General features: G+C 40.1%; 2 protein-coding genes across 4 annotated transcripts in view; one reads left to right on the top strand and one right to left on the bottom strand.

The window, feature by feature from the left end:
• Positions 1–18,668, top strand: part of OSBPL11 (oxysterol binding protein like 11) — a 51,501-nt gene extending 32,833 nt beyond the window's left edge. For 2 of the 3 annotated variants that reach the window (XM_083348216.1, XM_083348215.1), the window contains exons 8-13: positions 1,126–1,266; positions 4,917–5,415; positions 9,318–9,504; positions 12,427–12,609; positions 14,384–14,537; positions 16,952–18,668. In XM_083348216.1, the coding sequence (XP_083204342.1) occupies positions 1,126–1,266; positions 4,917–5,415; positions 9,318–9,504; positions 12,427–12,609; positions 14,384–14,537; positions 16,952–17,029 (1,242 nt within the window). In that variant the 3' untranslated portion in view covers positions 17,030–18,668. Of the gene's footprint in view, positions 1–1,125; positions 1,267–4,916; positions 5,416–9,317; positions 9,505–12,426; positions 12,610–14,383; positions 14,538–16,042; positions 16,278–16,951 lie in introns of all 3 variants that reach the window. The other variant, XM_083348214.1, reaches the window with a different exon arrangement.
• Positions 18,669–18,887: 219 nt separating this feature from the next.
• The window catches only part of LOC310642831 (TGF-beta receptor type-2-like), a gene marked incomplete at its 5' end in the record, with an annotated part of 72,429 nt that continues 69,525 nt past the window's right edge, over positions 18,888–21,791 (bottom strand). Inside the window, one exon of the mRNA XM_083366770.1 lies at positions 18,888–20,482. Within this exon, the coding sequence (XP_083222896.1) occupies positions 20,273–20,482 (210 nt within the window). The 3' untranslated portion in view covers positions 18,888–20,272. The remainder of the gene's footprint in view (positions 20,483–21,791) is intronic.

The following is a 21,791-nucleotide window of genomic DNA, read 5'->3' as shown; positions in this document are numbered from 1 at the left end:
TGTTTAGCCAGGCTGTAATAATTGCCAGCTCTTGGCTTCTGATGACTGAGAAGGCATCTGGATAGCTGTTGCAGTAATAAAAGCATCCAGTGACACCTGTACATGGACTATAGCCTAAGGAAACGTCACAACTCCAGTGACGTATGACGTGCAGAAACGAAACCAAGCCACATTATAAACAAAACTGAACAAATGATTACCGTAACTTGAATTCTTGAAAAAGTTCTGATAACTCGATGGAGTGGTAAAGCGATAGAATCTAGGCGTGTGTGCTTGTTGGGAAAGTGTGAAGAGAAGAGCAGGGAAGAGAACTCGAAAGTGATACTAAGTCTACAGCAAGAGTTCCCTCTGGAAGGCATGACATCTAGATATAAACAGGCAGTTTTCTTCTACAGGTTTATCTCTAGAAGGGATTTAATAATTGTTTACTGCAAATTCCACATTGTAACGTAATTTAATATATGAGCTGATTGCATTGTCAGTACTCAAAAAACCAAACCCAAACTATTATAGGATCTTATTATAGTGTATAGCAGGGGTGTCAAACTCAATTTCATTGAGGGCTGCATCAGCATTGCGGTTGCCCTCAGGGGGCCGGGTGGGTATGGCCAGGGTGGGCGTGGCCTACTGGGTGGGTGTGGCTAGAGTGTGTATGGCCTGGGTGGGCGTGGCCTACTGGGTGGGCGTGGCTAGAGTGCGTATGGCCTACTGGGTGGGCGTGGCCAGCTCTACATCGTTCGCATCAAGGGTGCCTATGGGGGCCTGGGCAGGAGTGGGACAGATCTGAGGGTCTCTGGCAGAAGGAGGGTCTCTGGGCCAGGGCCAAGGCAGCGGGGGCCGTTCCCTCACTGTTTCCAGGATGGCTTCGCGGGCCGCATGAAACCACTTCGCGGGCCGGATCCGCCCCCCCCCCCCCCAGGCCTTGTGTTTGACATGTCTGGTCTATAGCCTCATCTATAGGTAAGCTAAAAGAAGGAGAATGTATACATATTGATATCATTGTTTAAGAAAAGAAACATCGTTTGTGGCATTTAAGAAGTTGTCTGTACTGAGTCATGGCACCAAAAAAGTTTAGAATACTAAAAATTTTAAATACCTTATGGGTTTTTTTGGGATTTATCCCAGGAACCAGAGGAAATAAATCCAGAAGATGAGTTAGAAGACACATGTGAGAATAAAGAGGATGACCTTGGAGCTGTGGAAGAACAGCGCAGTGTTATCTTGCACCTTCTTTCTCAACTCAAGCTTGGCATGGACTTAACAAGAGTAAGTTGCTCTAAATATTGCTCTATATTAAAGGCAAAGGAATGTACTCCTATAAACTGGAGTTTGTCCTAGCCATTCTGTGTTACGGTTTGTTCAGAGAGCTGTCTTGGGATTCAACCATCATATTAAAATAGTAATATCAAACACGATATTTAGGATTTGCCCATTAACGGACCTGAAATGGGCGGCATGCTCTACGTTCAAAAATTGTTCAAGTTGGTAAATGTGAATTGAAAGAAATGTTCATGATATAACTATGTAATTTGTACTATTGCATATCGTTTGTATCCTGTTTGTATGTCAGCACATTAGGTACTTCCTGACTGGTGAGATGCAGCAATAGTTTGTTGGCTTGCAAGATAGCCTTACGGGTCCTAAGTGCCTTAGAATACTATGAACCTGATAGGGGTAAAATTGGGCTTTGGTTGCTCTTGTGAAATACTAATCAAAAGGTGTCCAAACTGACCCTTGTGGCCCTTGCCATTAGCAAAGAAGGCTGGGAGTTGCATGGTTATTACTCAAGCTGATCACCTTCTTTATTTATTTTTTTTTAAGTGAGAGCATCAATTGATTAAATCACATGGGCTCATGTGGTGACTACTGTGACATATGAAAAAAATGTGACTTAGAATGTAAGTGGAGTAAATGGCAAAGAATATGAATTCGGAAATGAAAGAAAAAGAAAGAAATATATGCTGTGTATCTGTGATACTGAAAGAAAACTGTAATATATGAGAATGCAAACGGCCTGGTGTTGTGGAGTCGAGTTGATGAATAGATGCAGGGGGTCAAGGTATAAGATTAACTATGAACAAAGGGGCTAGGATGTAGCCAGAAAGTATGAATTGGTGTCATCTAAATTGTGTGGTGCACAGGAAAGTAGGAATCCGTGGGTTGTGATAGTTACATGTGGTTTTGCCCGTGTGTTTAATTATAAGTTTATTCCTATGTATCCATGAAAAAGTAATGAATGAAAAAGCACAACTGATTTGATCCTTCATGAAAGATTGTGAGAATGTAAGTCAGAAAAACTGGCATTTTTCTATTTTTTGCTTATTAATAAAAATACAGCATGATAAACAAGGGAGATAAAATGAAACTTAAAAAAGAGATTTCTATATAGGTATAAACTGTACACAGATACAAACATATCCTTTTTTATTTAACTTGCTATAAATCAAAAACAGATCTTCTTAGTACTACAGTCTAAAGGCATCTCAGAAGTCAACAATCCCAATCCAATCTTCAATATGTGGGATTTCATTTTCTTTCTATCTTCAGAAAAATATTCTTGGGGGGAAAAAGTGGATATGGAAGAAAAAGAAAGAAGTGAAAGAAAAAAGAGTGAAAGTGAACTAGCTGCAGGAAGAGAAAGTGCTAGGGCTGTATCAAAAAAAATTAGAAGGTAGATTATTCCCCCAAGAGAATGAATGGAAACTGGCTGTAAGGAAAAAGAACGTGAAAGCTGCTTGGAACAGAACGAGAGGAATTTTGTTTCGGCACCTCACAGAAATGTGTGAAGTTATGCGAATGGAAAGTAACAAAAAAAAGAATGGTTGATGGAGGAAGAAGCTGAAAGAGACGGTCGATGACACGAGAGAATGAAAGCTGAACCTGGGAGAGTGTGAGATGTGCTGTATAATGTGCCTAAAACAAAAATAGTTCCTGAGAACTGGATTAAAGAAAGCAAGGCTTGGTTAAGATTAAAAGAGGATGGAAGTTAAAAATGTTGTTGGGAATTAAAAAATAGTTTTGCAGAAGGTGTGAAAAGGGCTGAAAAAGGATCCTCCAGCAAAGCTAATGGAATGGAATTAAGTGTGAGTTTTCTAGTATGTGTATGCATGTGCACACATGTGTACATCTGTAACTGACGATAAGACTGCAGTGGCTCTTTCCCCTCTATAACAGAAAAAGTAGCAAGACTTGAATGCAAAAAAAAATACAAAAATACAGAGCAATTAGTTTGTTAAGTCTTCCTGAAAAGCTGTGTGGCAGAATTTTGATTGTCGCTAAGTAAAATAAGTTCAGAGTGGCTTTATGCCAGGCAGAAAGTGTCAGGTTTGATCTTCAACAAGTCCTTGTCAAACGTATGAATGTGAGAAAGTAAGTTTATTGTATGTTTGTTGATTTAGAGAAAACATATGGCAAGAGGAATTATGGAATGTTTGGTGAGACTATGAAATTTAAGGTTGGTTGCTGGATGCAATAAAAGCAGTATGAGATGATGAAAGTAAAGCTGGTGTGAGACTAAATTGGAAAGTTAAATGAACGCTTCAGCATAGAGCAGGGAATGAAACGAGGATTTGTGATGTCCCCTTGGCTACACAGAAACATATAGGAAACGCAGGTGCAAATGTTAGAAGTGATTTGGATGTCTGTGCATACAAGTGACACCATGTCTTTTTTTTAGAAGAATCCAAATGCTCTGTAATTAATGTAAAATTGGAAGTGCATTGAACATTATGGGTCTGCAAGTTTAAGTATCAGAGACTGAAGTAGTTGTGTTTGATGGGGAAAATAGAATGAACATTTGTTACTTTACATTCGTGTGCCTTGGTAGAATATTTCTTAAAGAGGGGAAAGGTAGCTCAATCAATTTTAAGACGTGCAAAGGCTGGTTGAAATGTAGTGGCTAGTATGTTTTCCGTTGTCAGAAGAACCCAAAACAGCTAAGAATGTGCTGTGGCCTACATGTGAGTTGGGCATACAAAAAGAAACTTAAAAATAAGTTGAATACAACAGGAATGGGTTGCTTAAGAAGAGTTTATGATATAACACAGAAGTGTGGGGTCCAGACTAAATGGCTCCTAAATGAATTTGGATTATAAATGTTAGTGATCCACGAAATAGATAAAATTTGTACAAGCCGGGCCAAGGCAATGATTGCTTACAACAGGGGTCTTCAAACTCGGCCCTTTTATGACTCATGGACTTCAACTCCCAGAATTCCTCAGCCAGGCATGCTGGCTGAGGAATTCTGGGAGTTGAAGTCCATGAGTCATAAAAGGGCCGAGTTTGAAGACCCCTGGCTTACAAGAATAAAGTGTATAGAAAAATATAGTGAACAGTGATAGTTTAAACTATCATCTTCTTCTCCTTCTCCTTCTCCTTCTTCTTCTTCTTCTTCCTACCCTTCCCCTTCTCCTTCTCCTTCTCCTTCCTCTTCCTCCTCCCTCTTCCCCTTCCCCTCTTCCTCTCCATCCTCCCCCTCTCTTTTTCTCTTAGCAATAGCACTTAGACTTACATACCTCTTCATAGCACTTTACAACGCTCTGTACACAGTTTACAGAATCAACATTTTTGCTCCTAATAATCTGGGTCCTCATTTTACCAACCTCAGAAGGATAGAAGGCTGAGTCATCTCTTCCTCCTCCCCTTTTCTTTTTTTCTTCCTCCTCCCCCCCTTCCCCATTCCTCTTCTCCTTCATCCCTCCCTCCTTTAATTCCAAAATATCTTGTGGAAGCATAAAAGCACTGTGAATGAGAAAATATGAAACACTAAAAGCCACAAATGTACAACGGTCATCTATACCATTGTGCCTTCCACTAAAACCTTTTCCCCCCTTTGTTGGTGCTCTTAAAAAAAAAGAGAGAAGAAAATCAGAAAGTCATTATGTATCTTTCTGTAATATCGTTTTCTTTTGTTGTAGGTGGTTCTTCCCACTTTTATTTTAGAGAAGCGCTCTTTATTGGAAATGTATGCCGATTTCATGTCCCATCCAGATCTGTTCATTTCCATTTCCAATGGCACAAGTCCTGAGGAGAGGATGATCCGTTTTGTTGAGTATTATCTCACTTCCTTTCACGAAGGACGCAAAGGGGCAATTGCCAAAAAACCATACAATCCAATCATCGGAGAAACGTTTCACTGTTCGTGGAAGATGATGAAGAGCGATGTACTGAACAGCATTAATAGTAACTCTTCATCTCATTCTGCCTCTGAGCAAGTGCCTGTTTCAGAAGAGAGCCAGGCTCAAGAAGAGTCAGACTCTTACACCGTCCGGTTTGTGGCAGAACAAGTGTCTCACCATCCTCCAGTCTCAGGGTTCTATGCTGAATGTGTGGAGAGAAAGATGTGTGTTAACGCCCATGTTTGGACAAAAAGTAAATTCCTAGGCATGTCAATAGGAGTAACCATGGTTGGTGAAGGTAAGTGGGAAATGTTGCGGTGCTCCTTACGCTCTTTGAGCAGTTGGAATCGACAGCTCTGGATAGCTGCATTTTACAAAAGAATGTTATTCTTCAGGGTATGATGTATTGCTAATCCTTTGATGCAGCCTGCTCCACTCTCATGACTTCCTAAAGCAGGGGTGTCAAACTGCTGGCCTGCGGGCCGGACGCATCACAAAGAAACCGCGCCCACCCCATTGCCGGCAATGGGGGAAAAGTTCCGATACATTACATGACATCACGTTACGTCGTGAGTTTGACATGTCTGTCCTAAAGTGTTAGATAAATGGTTGTACATCGAGGACTACCTATATGGCAGTTGGAAAGACACCTAGGAGATAATCTACTGTGGTCTGTGTCTGGCATGGGAATAACACTATAGCATACCTAGCAAATGGCCATGCAGCTAGTAGTTAAATACTTAAAGTGAAAAAAAGATTGCCATGTAAGGTCCTGTCTCAGCTATCTACCCAGGAAAGTATGACTCTTTAAACAAACATTATTTCAAAGGAAGCTTTTACTGAGAGAAAGTGATTGCAAGGCAGTCAGGCAGAATCTGAAGTTTCTGCACAAACCATTAAGCTAAATTCCCCAATATGTAAATGCCCCAGTCCATCAGGAGCCAATCCGCTGGTGTGAACGTGTTATGAGAACTCTGAGCCAAGGTGATAACAAGTTGTCTAACACGGGTCCCCAACCCCCGGTCCGTGGTCCGGCACCGGTCCGCAGTATACCAACAAGCGGGCTGCACAAACAAGGGAAGTCCATCCTCGGGATGCAGGCAGTATTCAAAACCACGCCCCCTCTGGTCCGTGGAAAAACCTTTCTTCATGGCACTGGTCCCTGGTGCCCAAAAGTTTGGGGACCTCTGGTCTAACAAGTCTGATGGCCCATCTCCTCCCCTCCCAAATTTCCATACAGATACATCAAAGCAACAGATTGTCTACTCCCCAATCTAAATCCCCCCTCCCCTCGGAATGGCAGCGTTCCGACAGGGACCTGATATGCCATTTCTAAGGCAGCTTGTTGTTTCGTAACTCGTATCCCTAGGAAGTTCTTCCTGATGTCCAGTTGTAATCTGTTGCTATGTAATTTATACCCATTATTCCTTTTCTATCTGCCTGAAAGGCCCCTGGACAAATCTACAATGTCTTGGCACCAGGGACTGGTTTCATGGAAGACAATTTTTCCATGGAACGGAGGGTGGGGGGAAGGTTTCAGGATAATTTAAGTGAATTATATTTATTCTAAATTTTCTAAATAAACAAACAAATAATGTCGGTTATTTCTATTATTATAACATTGTATTAGATTAGGCCAGTGACTTTCTGCTTCTAAGAAAGTGGGAAGGAAAAGAGACAATCCTAAACTCAGCCTTCCAGCAAAACAAACGAAAGACCTAGCATGTTCAGGAAGTGCTTAGAAAACCATTGAGAGGGAGAGAGGACCAGTACCGGTCCACGGACCAGAGGTTGGGGACCCCTGTTTTATATGATAGCACTTCATGTACTTGAATACAACTATTATGTCTCCCCACAGCCTTCCCTTCTCCAGAATAAACACATACAACACCTCCACATCTTAAGTTTTTCATTCCAGGCTCCTTATCATCTTGGTTGCAATCCTCTGGGCACACCTTGGGGTTTGGCAATGTCAATTCTTAAGATGCAGCACCAAGAACTAAACATGTTGTTCCAGATGTGCTTTTACCAATGCAGAATAGAGAAATGATGTCCTCTCTTGATTAAATCCTTCTGTTGATGCAGTTTAGGACTGAATTTGCTTCTTTTGCAGCTATATCACACTATTGCTTGCCTGTGATCCACCATTTCCTGAACTCACCTTTCATTTTTCCTTTCCATATGAAAGACTGTGTTATCTGTGTTGAAATTCACCTTCCTGGATTTTATTCTGGTTTATCAAAGCCCTTCTGAATCTTAATACTGCCTTCTTTGCTATCCCTCCTCATTTTTATCTCAGAGAATTTTTTTCCTATTTACTAATTTCTCCTGCAAGTTGTTTATACAACATCAGGGCCTAGAATAGAATTCTGTATAAAATTCCTCTTTTAGTGGACTTCCATAGCTACGACAGCAATTAAACAGTAACTTTACGATCAATCCTTGCATTTTTGACCTTCACAGGTCCATAAACCAAAGGAAAACTGAAGTAAGATTATAAGCACAGGGCCAGTTTTGCTTAGTGATCATTGAACTTAACAGAGTTGCAGGTCTCATTCTGTTAAATGAAAACTACTTGTAATCATTCCATCTTGACATGATGCCCTTGATATCTTTTTGTATGGGTATGTGCCAATATCATCCAGTCCGTATTTTGCCATATTCTCCACTATGATCTCATGGGAGGCTTGCTATGTTAAACCAATGCCAGATCCTGCCAAACAATGCATTTTGTTCTTTTCTGGGGAAAAAGATTAAAAAAAAAAGAAATATGAAGTGCCTTGTCAGTGCAGAGAAAGACAATTGCTCTGCTAATTAATTGTAATAAAGGCTTCTCTAAATCAGAAAGAAGCAAGGAGAAATGTTTTGAGAGTTATAACAAGCTTTGTAATACCGCTGGAATATAGGTTTTTCTTTTAGAAGCAAGATGGCTTTTAGGTTTCAAGATTGAAGAGATAATCAATGTGGTTTCAGTCTCCACAGGTTTCCTAATTTCTACATGTGAATTTTGTTTCCCAATCAGGTGATGTGTTGTGTTTCATCCAGTTTATTTTTCAGTTTTTCTTCTGCTTGTGCATTCCCATTTGTGCCACCTCTTAGGTCCATAAACCCTTTTGTTGAATCTGTAATATTACCTATAAATAATTGGCTTTGATGGGTGATGCATATCCAGCCCAGGAGTAGCAGTGAAAAAAGCCAGTTTTGCTCCACATCTCATGTTTCTAATATGAAGCTATATGGCAATGTGGTTTTTAATTAGATTTTTTTTAATCCTGCCTTTATTATCACCTCAGAACCAACAGCATGAGTTTAGGGGAGTGGGAATACAGAAATCACTGCACAAAAAACAAGATATTCCCCAGGTGTACTGGACTACAGAGCTAATAATGCTAACCCAGCAGAACCATTTGCCATAATGGCTAAGAACAGACCTGGGCATTCTACGGCCCATGGACCACATCTGGCCTGTGGTGGCCTATAGGCCACATCCGATCCTTTAGCTGTTCCTGTCTGACCCACAGCGGTGGCCACGGCAGCCCTATTGGTTTGGCCCTCCACAACAGTCCTAGTTTCCCATGCAGCCTCTTGGGAAAATTAATTGCCCACCCCTGGCTAAGAGGATTGTGGGGTTTGCTGTGCAACTCTACTTGATGGCACCAGCCCTCACTTTGGGGCCTTCAAACTTATTTCCCCAAAGCCCTGGTCCAGAGGGGGCAGGTCTTCTGAAAGATGGGTGACAAGCTCCACTTTTTCTTCTGCATTTTAGTGATTAAATTGGGGGGGGAACCCTTCCCCACAGGGGATTAAACTTTTTCATATTTTTTCTTAATCCCATGGAATCTATTCAAGTCCTCACAGAACCCTAAAGTTCTGTGGAATTCAGTTTGAAAAACCCGATTCAACCTGAACTGATTACGGTAATTTATTCCTGTTGGATAAACTGCCCAGATCCTGTTTTCTCTCTTTACAATGAATATGTTCCCCCAAGTCGAGTTCATTTAGTGCTAACAAAAAATAAGATTGTTTTTGTTTGCTATCATTTTAAGTTACACTGTATTGCAAAACTGACTGGTTAATATAGAATGAAAATGATACCAAAATGCAGGGTATGCGTAGAGATCCGGTGTGAGGTAAGCACGGAAGACATGAGTTGTTTTTTAGTTAATGTGGATTTCATAGTTATTCTTTCCTCCCTCACAGGTACTTTAAGTCTTCTGGAACGTGGAGAGGAATACACATTCTCCTTGCCTTGTGCATATGCTCGATCAATTTTGACAGTCCCCTGGGTAGAACTGGGAGGGAAAGTCAGTGTTAATTGTGCAAAAACTGGATATTCTGCGAGTATTACGTTTCATACCAAGCCTTTCTACGGTGGCAAACTTCACCGGCAAGTATTTCCGCTGGCAGGACTTTGTTGTTGTTTTTTTTAATTGTCGCGCTATGCAATATTGTAAATTTATTGTGTGTGTTTCTGAAACCCTCTTGAAACGAGATACTAAAAATTAAAGTGCTTATGTCTCAACTCATCTTTCTGTTTATGCTGAAGACTTGGAAAATGCATCGAAAGAAGTCAAATCATGCTTTTGAATTTGATTCCGAGGTAACCTTTAATGGCGTTAGCAAAATTCTACAAATTTTGTCAGAATTATCTTCCAAGCAAAAACAGCCAATAAATGTCCTTACTTAGCTTGACTCGTAAGACTATAAGTGCCAAACAGTATGACTGGATAGGTGTTTTCTTACCTTTTTCCCACTTTTTTTTTTTTTTTAAAAGAGGAATAATGATTTCTTCAACCTTGTTTGAAGAACCTTAATGTATCATCTGGTGCACTTTCGTCCAAAAAATAATACAGGTATTCCTCAACTTACAACAGTTCATTTAGTAACTGTTCGAAGTTACAACAGCATTGAAAAAAGGGATACCTATGACCGTTTTCACACGACCATTGCAGGTGATCAAATTTCAGATGTTTGGCCTCATATTTATGAGGATTGCCGTGTCCCAGGATCACGTGACCAAGCTTTGCCACCTTCTGACAAGCAAGGTCAACGGGTAAACCGGATTCACTTTATTAACTTTTACAACACTTTGATTAACATAGCAGCTGCAGTGATTCATTTAACAACTGCGGCAAAAAAGGTTGTAAAATGGGGCAAAACTCACTTAACAAACGTTAGATTTAGCAACAGAAATTTTGGGCTCAGTTGTGGTGTTGAGGACTACCCGTAACTGGTGTCAGTGGTTTTAGAAACATATGGAAATGGTCTTCCCAGTCTTAATCTGAGAATACTGCAGATATCCCAAGCTACATTCTGCAGTTTTCAGAACCTGACTTTCTGGCAGCCAATTGGCTACCAAGCCTGAGTCCAGGTTTCCCAAGACTTGTTGTGACAGATTGGACCATGGTTGCACTCGTCAGGTTCACCTGCAGTAAAAGGCGGGTCATCTCGGTAACGATGCTTGCACCTTGGAACGTTTCCCCCAGCCCCTGAAAACTGTGAAGGGTCCAGTAATGCACTTAGTCACGGGTGTCAAAATGGATCTCGTCACGTGACGTATCGTGATGGGTTTTTTTGCCTTTGCGGAGCCGGGGGTGGGCGTGGCCTGCACATGACCCATCCGGCCCATGGGCTGCCAATTTGACACCCCTGTACTTAGTCCTAACTTATTGACTGCCTCATTTAGTGACTGTTGGAAGTTATGATGGAGTAAAAAATTAGCTTTGCAACCGGTCCTTATATTTACAACCATCTTAGCATCCCATGGCGTGGCCTTTTATGTATTTCACAACAGATTTGTGATAAGCAGTGCTAACAGAGAAGGAGGAATTAAATTCATAAATTACAGTCATGTGCTGTTTCACTTAGTGACCAAAGGGGAGGTCTGTCCCAATTGTGGTCACTAAGCGTGAACTATCTGTAAATCTTTTAGGCAGCCTTTGAAGACACTTCTATGTATGAATAATGGATGTGCTTTTTAAACTTGTAGTTTTCTTTCTTCCTTTGTGAATTTTGAATACTTTATAGTTTTTTCAGGTTAATACCCGTAGTTGCCATTGTATGGGAAGCAGCATAGAGTTAGATTAAATAAGAAATGAAACCAACTACTTGATCTGTTCATTCAAAATCTAGAAAATGTTTATTATTGAGCTGCGCAAATAAAATCACTATTTCAGTGACTGTGATTCTCCAGAAATCTATCTGTCAGAAGGGGATTGGGGTATGGTGTTCTGGATGTAGTTTGGTCCTAAGTCATTCTACAGTGCTAGGATAATACTTTGGGAGAAAAACAGAACATTCTAGAGGACACTGAGATGGTCCATACACAGAATAAGTTTATTGAAATGAGACCTTTTGTGAGAAAGCAAAATATTAATAGCATTGTTGCACAGCAGTATTTGGAAGTATCTGTATGTGTAGCTCACATTTTCCATAAAGCTTTGGCTAATTTTTTTCAGCTATTTGGTCTGTCTTTAGATATCCAACAGAGATGGGGGAAAAGTGTTCTTTAAATACTGCTGTAACAAGGAGTTGTATTTTTCAGAACTTTCTCAGGCATTTTATATTCACTGTACATTTCATAGGGAATATATTGCTAATGGCTGAAATTCTGCAACATGAATGGCTTCTTTGCTTAAATAAATGTTGTGATTTATTTCTGGCTGTGGTAGTATTATTTGTAATTGTTTCTACTAATTAATTGTATTATTTGAATGGTATCAGTTTAAAACCTTGTGTAGAACAATATATAAAATGAATTTCATTGATTGATACTGTAGGTGGGAAAGCAAGATAGATTTCCCTGATCAGTGTATCAGAAAAACCTGCAGCTTTTTATCCATTCCAAATGTTGCTGCCTATTAGAATGTATATTGAGTATAATATCTCTCCTAAAGAGGAAATGATAGTCTCAGCTAAACTCTATAGTGTAAGCAAAAATATTGTTTTAGTGGTATATTAAATTGGGCAAAGAGATATTGTTATTTTATTCATTGTACTTTTAACATTACTTGATATACCACATGCTTTTAACAGTATATTTATTATCCTGTATTGGGTGATTATTAATACTAAAAAATAATGTTATTCATTTCACATGAAGATTAATGAATGTAAAAAGTGAACAGTTTTCATTAGCATTGAAAATGCAGGTTGTTTTTTAATAGGGATGTAAATAAGACTGCAGGCAGGTGTCCATTTTTAACTGTCCCAAGTTCTGCATTACTTCTTGTTTCCATATCTGAGCAATATATTATTTTCATCTGATGGTTATCTTTTATCACATGTTTTTTTCTGCTGCTTTTTTCAGGGTCACGGGTGAGGTGAAGCAGAACACTACTAACACAGTGGTTTGTAAAGTACAAGGCGAATGGAATAGTATCCTTGAGTTCACTTACAGTAACGGAGAAACTAAATGTGTGGATTTGTCAAAGTTGTCTGTGACACGGAAAAGGGTGCGGCCCATAGAGAAGCAAGCGCCATTCGAGTCCAGGTGAAAAAAACTGTTACGTTTTCACAATTGTCTCTTAGTGGAACACAACCTTCACACGCGTGCAGTATGTAGCTCAGATGGTACGATTCCTCTCATTTTCAGCTGAAGATAATTATTTGACAATCCAGCTTTTGTACATGTGTTTTGTATGTCTAGTACAGCAGTCAAAGTATGACCCGCAAGCAGCGTGTGGTCCTCCTCAGAACACATTTAATTTTAGGCTATTGGATCTGGGAGGAGGAATCGACCCTAGCTGTTTTCAAAGAATAAAACTGGAAATAATATATTGTCGAGAGGCATTTCGTTTCCATTCATGAACGTAAAAACCTGAACCATACCTTCCGAATGGGTTGGAAAATTGGTTCTGCCCCTTGCTGGGATGCTACTATTTTTCTGGTGATATCACCTTCCAGTGTCTAATTGGTTGGGGGAGCAGGATGCAGCCCCTCACCAAGGAAAAGCTGTCTATCCCTGTCCTACCTAGATTGTTCATCAAGGCAACTTGTTCGGTCAACGCCACAGTCTGTTTCCGGTTGTATCTGACTTGAGTATAATGGCAATAATTTACTCATCTTTATCAAGTGTGCCCAGTAGTTAAATATTGAGTTTTCCAATCTTTTTTTTAAGGGAGACATATCGTATAGGAAATGCAGGGATGCCTTAACTCTTTTAAGTGGATGATGGTTTCATTCTAGTGCACATTGAAATATAACCCAATAGTTGGGCATTTCCTTGTCTCTTTCCTTGTCCCTTTACATAAATCAGGGAGGAATCATCCATTCTCTTAATTGGAAAACTAACCCCAGATACAGATATCACATGTGGTTCCCCAGTTATACCAGTTACTGTCTGAATGTGGTGGGGTAGGGCTTTGTGGTGATCTTGAAATACAATGCTAAATTCCTCATTTTGGGTGGTATCTTGGACATTGCAGGAGAACTCTGGAAGGAATTACAGATGGGCTGCTTGTTTAGCGCTACTGTGAGATTTCAGGCGTTAGTTGGATAGAATTTTAAAAGGCGGCCTTCTTATCCAGTGTTTCTCAACCTTGGCAACTTGAAGACATGTGATAGACTTCAACTCCTAGAATTCCTCAGCCGTCATGCCTTAAAGTTGCTAAGGTTGAGCAACGTTATTCTAATCCTTTCCCTTATTATGATTGTTTGAGCTGAAATAGGCCTGAGGGGGATATTTGTAAGATCAGGGGAATTGTTAGCAAAAAAAACAAAGGATGAAACAAGTATTCATTCTGGTTTAGAGGCTCTATTTTTAGACAACAAAGTGTTGGGGTGAAGAAGTTGATAATACCAGTCTCCCTCTCCCCCCCCCATGGGATGATTATAAGTGAATTACGGGAATGAGAATGGGAAAGGGCTGAGGAAAATTTAAAGGGGTCATAGTGGGAAGGGAAGAGAACATAAACGATGGTTTTAACCAAGGGATAAGAAAAACTGCTTTAGTTAGGGAGTGTCCTTGCAGGACCCAGTTGAGTTGATCTGGGCAGCTGCTGGAAAGAAGCACTTATTTTCAGCCTACCCATCATGCAATATTTGAGAACTGACATGGGGTGTTGTGTTTTTTGTTTTGGTTCAAATAAATTCATGAGCCCAGCACCTGAAGGACAGCAAGGGCAGGTTCCTGGAATATTCAATAAATAGTCTTTTCTGCCCTCATGCTACCTTTTTACATCTATTGTGGTTATACTCCTGGTCTTGCCTTTACTAAAGGTGGCAGCCGCCTCAGCTTGAATTCCCTTCCTCCCTGTCAAATTCAGGAGACTGTGGCAACACGTGACAGAGTCCTTGAGGCAAGGGGACATTGAAAAGGCCACGGAGCATAAGAAGGCCCTTGAAGAGCAACAGAGAAACGAGGAGAGGCTCCGGATGGAGACAGGCACCCCGTGGCAGACAAAATACTTCGTTAAGGATGTAAGTAATGATGAGACTTGAAACAGAAGAGTAGAAAGGTGAACCTTCAAACCCCAAATAGAGGACCATTGCTGCCTGCTTAGCTTTGAAGCACCGTTGAGGCCTCAACTGCTGGTTCCTCTGTGTGAGTTTCAAGGCCTGCAGCAGATAGGAGGGTATCTTCCCAGGAGGGCCTTTTCTCATGCCTGTTTTTTTATTTCTTGGCCTTGCACAGTCTGTATCTAAACAGAAGGAACAGTGCAAGATAAGTTCTCCTTCCATAGATGCAAGATGGAAACCGCTCAGCCAGTGCCTGGCGGGCTTCTCCAGATACCTCAGGTCCCCTTATGCTTTTTTTTTCCCCTCTCTGCTTTGGGCATGTTTGCATGTGCAAAGGAAGCTGAGAAGAGATATGATGGCACCGAGAGGGTTGCAAGCGCTGCTCTCTTTTGTTCTGCTTCTATTCCTCCTCCCTCCCCAATGTATCTTCCCTAGCCCCAATACAGATTCACACTTTTTCCGTTCGTTTTACAAGTTTCGAAATGGTCACTTTGGCTCGGCTTTTTTGTAGAAAAGGGGCAGTTCCAGCAGCGATCCTCTGTCCAGTGCAGGGATCTGATTTTTTAAGGCTCGTGCTGAGAGACGGTTGGACACATACTTCAGAGGGAAGCTTAGTAAACGCTTCTTGGTTTGCTTTTCTGTCTCTTGCTGAGCTGAAATCTGCCTTGTTGTAATTTAAGACTATTATCCCACTCTAGACATTAGAGGAGGGGTCCTGGCTTTCCTCCAAGCAAGAGCTCTTCAGGTGGTGAAATGTGACCACCTCATCTGCCCCTTTTACCAAGGCTTATCATGCCCATTTTTCTTAGACTCTGGTAAGGTCCAGTCTTCATGTACCTGGTCATTCTCGTAGCTCTTCCCTGCATTTTTCCTATAGTAGTTCTAGAACTGGTCATAGTATCTGGGGATGAGGTCTAAGCAATGCAGAATAAGCGATAAGCATTCAGAGGGGAGGTTTTGGTCAGTCTGGCTTGTTTACTTCAGCATTGGTTCTGTAAGCATTCAAACAGATTACCGTATATATCTCAGGGGAAAAGATAAAATAAGTATATATTGCCTATATAATGTGAGGAAGTTCAAAGCCAAGCTGCTAAATTTTGTCTGCTTTCTATGTGCGTAAAGCATGAACTACTTAAAATACATCACAGTTACTGACGTTGATTCTTTCGTCAGATATTAAATTAACAAAATGTTCTTGCCTTCTATTTTTATTGTAAAACTTTTGTCTGAGCTCGGATTGTGATATTTATTTATTTATTTATTTATTTATTTATTTATTATTGGGACTTATATGCCGCCCTATCTCCCGAAGGACTCAGGGCAGCTAACAACAATAACATACAATAAATACAGAAGTTAAGATAAAATTAAAATTAAAGGCCTCTGTACAATAAATTAAAATTAAAATTAAAATAAATTAAAAATTAGAGTTAAAAAATTAAAAACATAATTAAAATCCCTGTCAGTCCAGGTCAGCCAGGTGGAAAAGGAATGTTTTGAGGCCGCGGCGAAAGGACTGGAGATCCGGGGCCATCCGAAGCTCATGGGGGAGCTGGTTCCACAGGGCTGGCGCTCCCACAGAGAAGGCCCTCCCCCTGGGGGTCGCCAGCCGACATTGTCTAGCCGACGGTACCCTGAGGAGGCCTTTTCTGTGTGAGCGTACTGGGCGATGGGAATTCGTTCCTGGCAGCAGTTGGTCCTGCAAGTATCCCGGGCCTGAGATATACTTGATCTGTCTGCTTTCTTTCACGTTTGTTCCTTGGATTGCTAATGGAGATTGGCAGTAGCTAAAATAAGCTCATGGCTAGAATGGGACTTAACAAGGCAGCTGTGCTGACTTATAACACAAGTCCAAATCATTAAACAAGTGTAATGTACTAGGAAAATGCCTCAAAACTGACACCAGACTATAGATTGTGCTTTTAAGGTACAGATAACCCATTATCTCTTTTATGTAGAATGCAACCCATAGTTTTCCCATGTGAGAATGGGTCACAGTGTCTTGGGCTCGCATTAACTGCTTTTTTTCTGTGTACTTTCATGTCCACCAGAGGGCAGTCTTCCCTCCACAATGGCCTACAACAGTGGTCTCCAATCTTGGCTACTTTACTACTTGTGGACTTCAACTCCCAGAATTCCTTAGCCAGCAGTTGAAGTCCACAGGTCATAAAGTTGCCGACACCTGGCCTACAATGTCCACGCTTGGTCTGCTGTGACTTTCAGTACAGTGAGTGGGAATAATGAAATTATAGTTTGGGATCTTATGAGTTAATGATATACAAAGCTACAGACTGTTTGATGTTTAGGGCAACGTGTGTTTGCTGTTGGGCTAACGTGGAAACCATTCAAGTATTCAGTCTGTTCTCTCTTTGCAGGGAGATGGCTGGGTTTATTATAACCCTCTCTGGAAAAGGATGCCTGCAGTACAAAATCATGAAGTGGACACTAATTAGATGCATTTCTTCATAGTAGTTCTTCTCTTTTTGTCTAATCTGTACAATTTCCAAAATGCTGTATCTTGACTATTGAGTCCTTTTGGATTTTTATACAATTGCACAAAATTAAATAAGCAGAAAAAGAATAAAACTTCTAGGGCACTTTAAAGTTGTAGAAAATCAAAAAGTAGGTGAAAGGACATTTCCGGCTGTTTCTACTCCCTCATTTAAAAACCAACAACCTTATTTGGCACACAACATTTTATTTGGACATTGTCTTTTTAAGCGCACACTGCAAAAGCTGCCTAAATTTTTTTTTTTTTTTGAAACACAAACCAACCAACTTAGATGCAGAGGCATTGAGAATTGGCTAGGCTATTTTGCTCCAATGGATATACATCCCGAATAAAACCCAAACAGTGTTTTTAAAATCTGGGGTTCAGTTTGCACCCATTTCTGAACTACTTTAGTGCTCCTGTAAAGAGAAGCCACCTTTTTGCTGCTTTGGATTACCTTTACTGGAAATCATGAAGAGGAGAACTTTTCATAGATCTGACCTTGGAATCAGTGTTATGAGATGCCTGGATCAGAACTTGATATTACTTTTTAAAGCTGCTTCTTGGAGGCAGTGCGTGCATAGCTGTGGAATAATGGGGGATTCATGTAAGCTACATCATATTTAAAACATTGTAGTGTAGATTAGAATTGTTTAAGGGTTTTTTCCCCTCCTGTCTGCAAAAAAAATGACGTGGAAGAGGAAGATGGGGCAGAGGGTAAAATTCAGACCAATTTCCAATTTTTTCCCCAGCCTCATTTCCTTAGTGAGGTGTTCGTAATTGTTTTGCACTGTAAATACCATGAAAATATTTAGTCTCCTTATAAAGAAGATTGAGACTTGAATTATGCAACTTTTTTTTTAAAGTTACTTCCTTTATCTCTCTGCCCGCCTCTCTCTCCTTGCATCTGCAAAACAGAGTTAACGTCCTGGGCTGTCCGGGCGAGTAATTTCATTTCTCTGTTCAAAGTCAAGCATTTGTATGTGCCCATCAAGTAGAAGGACTGTACCTTTAATTTTTCTATAGTACCTGAAAAGGCTTGCTTTTTTGCTATGGGGGTGCATACAAAACCAAATGCAATCTGATATCAGGAACCCATGGTCAGGTAAATGTACCCCTTGTTTTTTATATTACCAATATTTTATTGAAGTCCAAGAATTGCTGGCAATTAAGAATAGTACTGATTTATGGCTTTCATTCTTATTACTATGAGCTACCTTAATTTTTCTAAGAGTTGTGCCTTACTCTATTTCTTATGATGTAGTCTTCCAATCAGTGAATATACCATAAGTCAACAAAAAACAGCCCCTCCCTTCCATCATGAAAACGTATGTGTATCTGTGTTCGTCAAGTGCTTTTATTTTTCTTCCATACACAGGGACATATTAGTATATTTAACCACCCAAATGTGGTTTAATAACCACGCTTACGTTCCACAAAGGCTAAAAAAGAACTCAGAGGAATGAGCTGCATACAGGTTGATATTCCCTTATATTTCTTTTTCTTTTTGTTGTGAAATGCACTGAAACCTTACTGTGAGTTGTGTATGATACCATGTGTGATTAATGGGGAGGGATGGAAATAAAATGATCAAAAGGAAATGTTGTTTTCTCTGCTTTAATAATAATAAGTAATCGGCGCTGATTGTACTTGGCGCTGCAGAGGGTGGATGCTCAAGTTTCCAATGCCTAAGCCTAATGGCTTTTAATTGCTGATAGAATCTCTCTTCTTCTTCATAAAACTCACATGCCAGTTTATGGTGATTCTAGGTAATTGAATGATACACTGTAAGCAAGCGCTCAGCTTTCAGGATCTTTACAGTTCTGCTGAGTAACAACGTACCTGGAATAGGTGAACTTTCAACGAGAGGGGCCAATCGAAGGGAAAAATGTCTCAGACTGTTTATGATTTTAAACAAATTTATCCTAAATAAGCTTCACCAGTTTCAATAGAACTTCATTTCAGTTACCATACGCATTGCAAACAGTCACATATATGTAAATAACTGGAACTTGTGCACGTAGAGAGTTTTATGACGTGATCCAATTGTAATTCAAGCTTTATGTCAGGACTGGTCCAAAAATGCCCTTAATTCACAAGGAGAACTAAGGAACTTGGATGAGAAGGATGTTTGTGCTGAAAAGTTCTAACTTCTGTTTAGAGGTCCACAGGCTTGAAACTGATTATCTGCTTAGGCTCCTTAGATATAGAGGGGGGGAAATGAATTAAAGGACAAGTGATTCGCATATGGATTCTGGCTGGGATGGAGAAAAGATGGTTTCTAAGTAAAATTCACAATAAGTTACTTTAGGATTGAGCTAGCAGATTTAGATTTTGGATTCATATTAGTTAACAGTTTCTTTAAATGATGTAACAGAATGGTTCACAGCAAAGTCGCTGGGTTAACACACGGGTGTCAAAGTCGGATCATGTCACGTGACATCGCAACGTATATCTTAGCAGAGCCAGGGTGGGCGTGGCCTGCACGTGACGCATCCGGCCCACAGGCTGCCAATTTGACACCCCTGGATTAACACATTCCAAGAATGATTTTTTTAAACCACTCCTTAACCCATAATAGTATGGGTCCCATATATGTAAGTCATAAATCACGGCTTATAAGATGTGATGGCTGTTTTTACATGTCATATTTAAACCAGAGACAGGCTGTAATCTGGCTTTGTGCATTATCTGAATCTGTATTAAAATCATTAAAAAATCTGTGATAAGAATTTGTTTTTTAAAAAGTAAGAAACTTCAGCTTTTACTCAGTCAACTTCTTTAAAAAAGTATTCTTTAGAAAGATAATAGACTGGGTCAGTATTTAGACCATCTTAAAGAATTGATATTTAAGAAGAAAAATGTTTTAAATGCAAAAACAAATGCCTTGTGTGTTAATGTATCTGCTTTAGCACGAGTGGACTTTATTCACACAGCCGGGTTTACCAGTGCAGTAGCCCATATTGTACCACTTTCCATTCTGCTGATGTGAAATCAGAAGAGTGACTCAGTCTTGGACTCATGTTGCATTTCATGGTACATTTTAAAAAAATGATTAAATATTCTGTGCTGGGTGAAACCTTAATATAATCTAATATAAATGGGTCTTACATATTTTTTATCTGTCCGAGAGACTAAATGATGGGGCATTTATTTCTTGGAAGACATGCCCTATTGGTAGTTCTGTCCTGCTTTTATTTCTCAGTCATTGGATGTTCCTGTCATTATTTTGGTTCTCGTCTCTTGAGCAACCCATTTTGTTTGCTTCATTGTCGATGCTGTTGTTGTTGAGAATGTCATCACAATCTGTTTGTTCCATCAAGTTGAATCGCTCTGCAACACAGTGGGCTGTAAGTCTAGCTTCAGGGTCATGATCCCAGCATTCTGTGATGGTGTCACACAGAAAATGCATTCCCTGAAATGAACAAGAAGAAAACTATTATGTAACTTCCATTTTAAAGTGGATCATACTTTAAATGCATAAAAGTAAGATTGCTAGAGCTCTTTTACTGGAAATGTTCATGCAAGTAAATTTGCAATATTTAGAAATTCTAATTTCATAATGGTAATTTGGTGGATAAGATTTACTCAGATGCACCGTAAATATGGTGGGATGAGGGTTCAGTGCAAATGCAGTAGCATCCATGCTTAATTGTTGCAAAGAGACATCTTCCTTGTCAACCTCTCCAGTCCCTCCCTAGTGTAAATTTCAATTTGATAAAACTATAACACTCAACCATTCTGCAATCTTAGTTCCACAGTTAAAGCTACAATTTGGATGAAAGTGCCATATTGAAGAGGCAGTTGCTTGAATTAAAGAATATTCCCTCATCCACTCCAAAATCAGCCAGTCAACCTAACATTACAAACAAACCTTTCAGTGCCTACCATCCCACCTTGACAATGACAGATCCTCGTGTCATTGTCTCCATCTTATCCCCAACTTCCTGCTAAGGCGTCCTAAAGTCTTCATTTATTCTAGGTTGGAAATGATGATTTCTTTCTCCCAATGTAAAATTTCCCATATAAGTAATCTAGGGTGCTTCATTGACAGGTTTGGAGAGGACACCTCCGGGACCATAATCTGCACGGGTCCAACTCAACTCATATTTTTCAGTGCAGGCTCTTTCATTCCTGGGTTGCTGTAGGAGTCAAGGTTATGTGGAAAGCACATGTAAGTGGCTATTGAATGCAGACAACAGAAGAAATGACCACGAAGGATACAAGAAATAGCTCCTACCAAAGCAACTGTCAGATACTTGGAACTTGAGCCCAGGTCAAGAAAGTAATTTGAAAATAAAATAATTTATCACTCAGAGATAAAGGCTGGGGGGTAGCACATTCGGATTTGCAAGATTTTGTTATTGTAATTGCTACAATAAAAGTTAGTGCTGGTTTACTCAGCATCTATTTTTTAGTCTGGTCTACTTTGTAAAGCTAACGTCGACCTGGAGCCCCAGCTGAAATCAGTCTTCAAAATTCTTCACCAATCTATCTAAGCACACTTGCATGTGTGTTGTACGTGTATGCATGTGGATAGATTCAAAAGCCACACTTCAGTGAAGAAGCAAGGCACAGCATAAAAACACATGAAGCAAATTATAACTGATAATTTTGTGCCTTCGAGTCTAGGTGGATTCCAAGTGACTGCCTGAACTAGTCCCTGCAGTTTTCTTCCCAAGATTTTGAGCCTAAAGTGGGACTAGAACTCAAAGTCTCCAAGT

This window comes from Vipera ursinii (genome assembly GCF_947247035.1).
Source record: "Vipera ursinii genome assembly, chromosome: 1".
NCBI lineage: Eukaryota > Metazoa > Chordata > Lepidosauria > Squamata > Viperidae > Vipera > Vipera ursinii.
The sequence above is the reverse complement of the archived record's forward strand: the minus strand, read 5'-3'. Positions and strand labels throughout refer to the sequence as shown.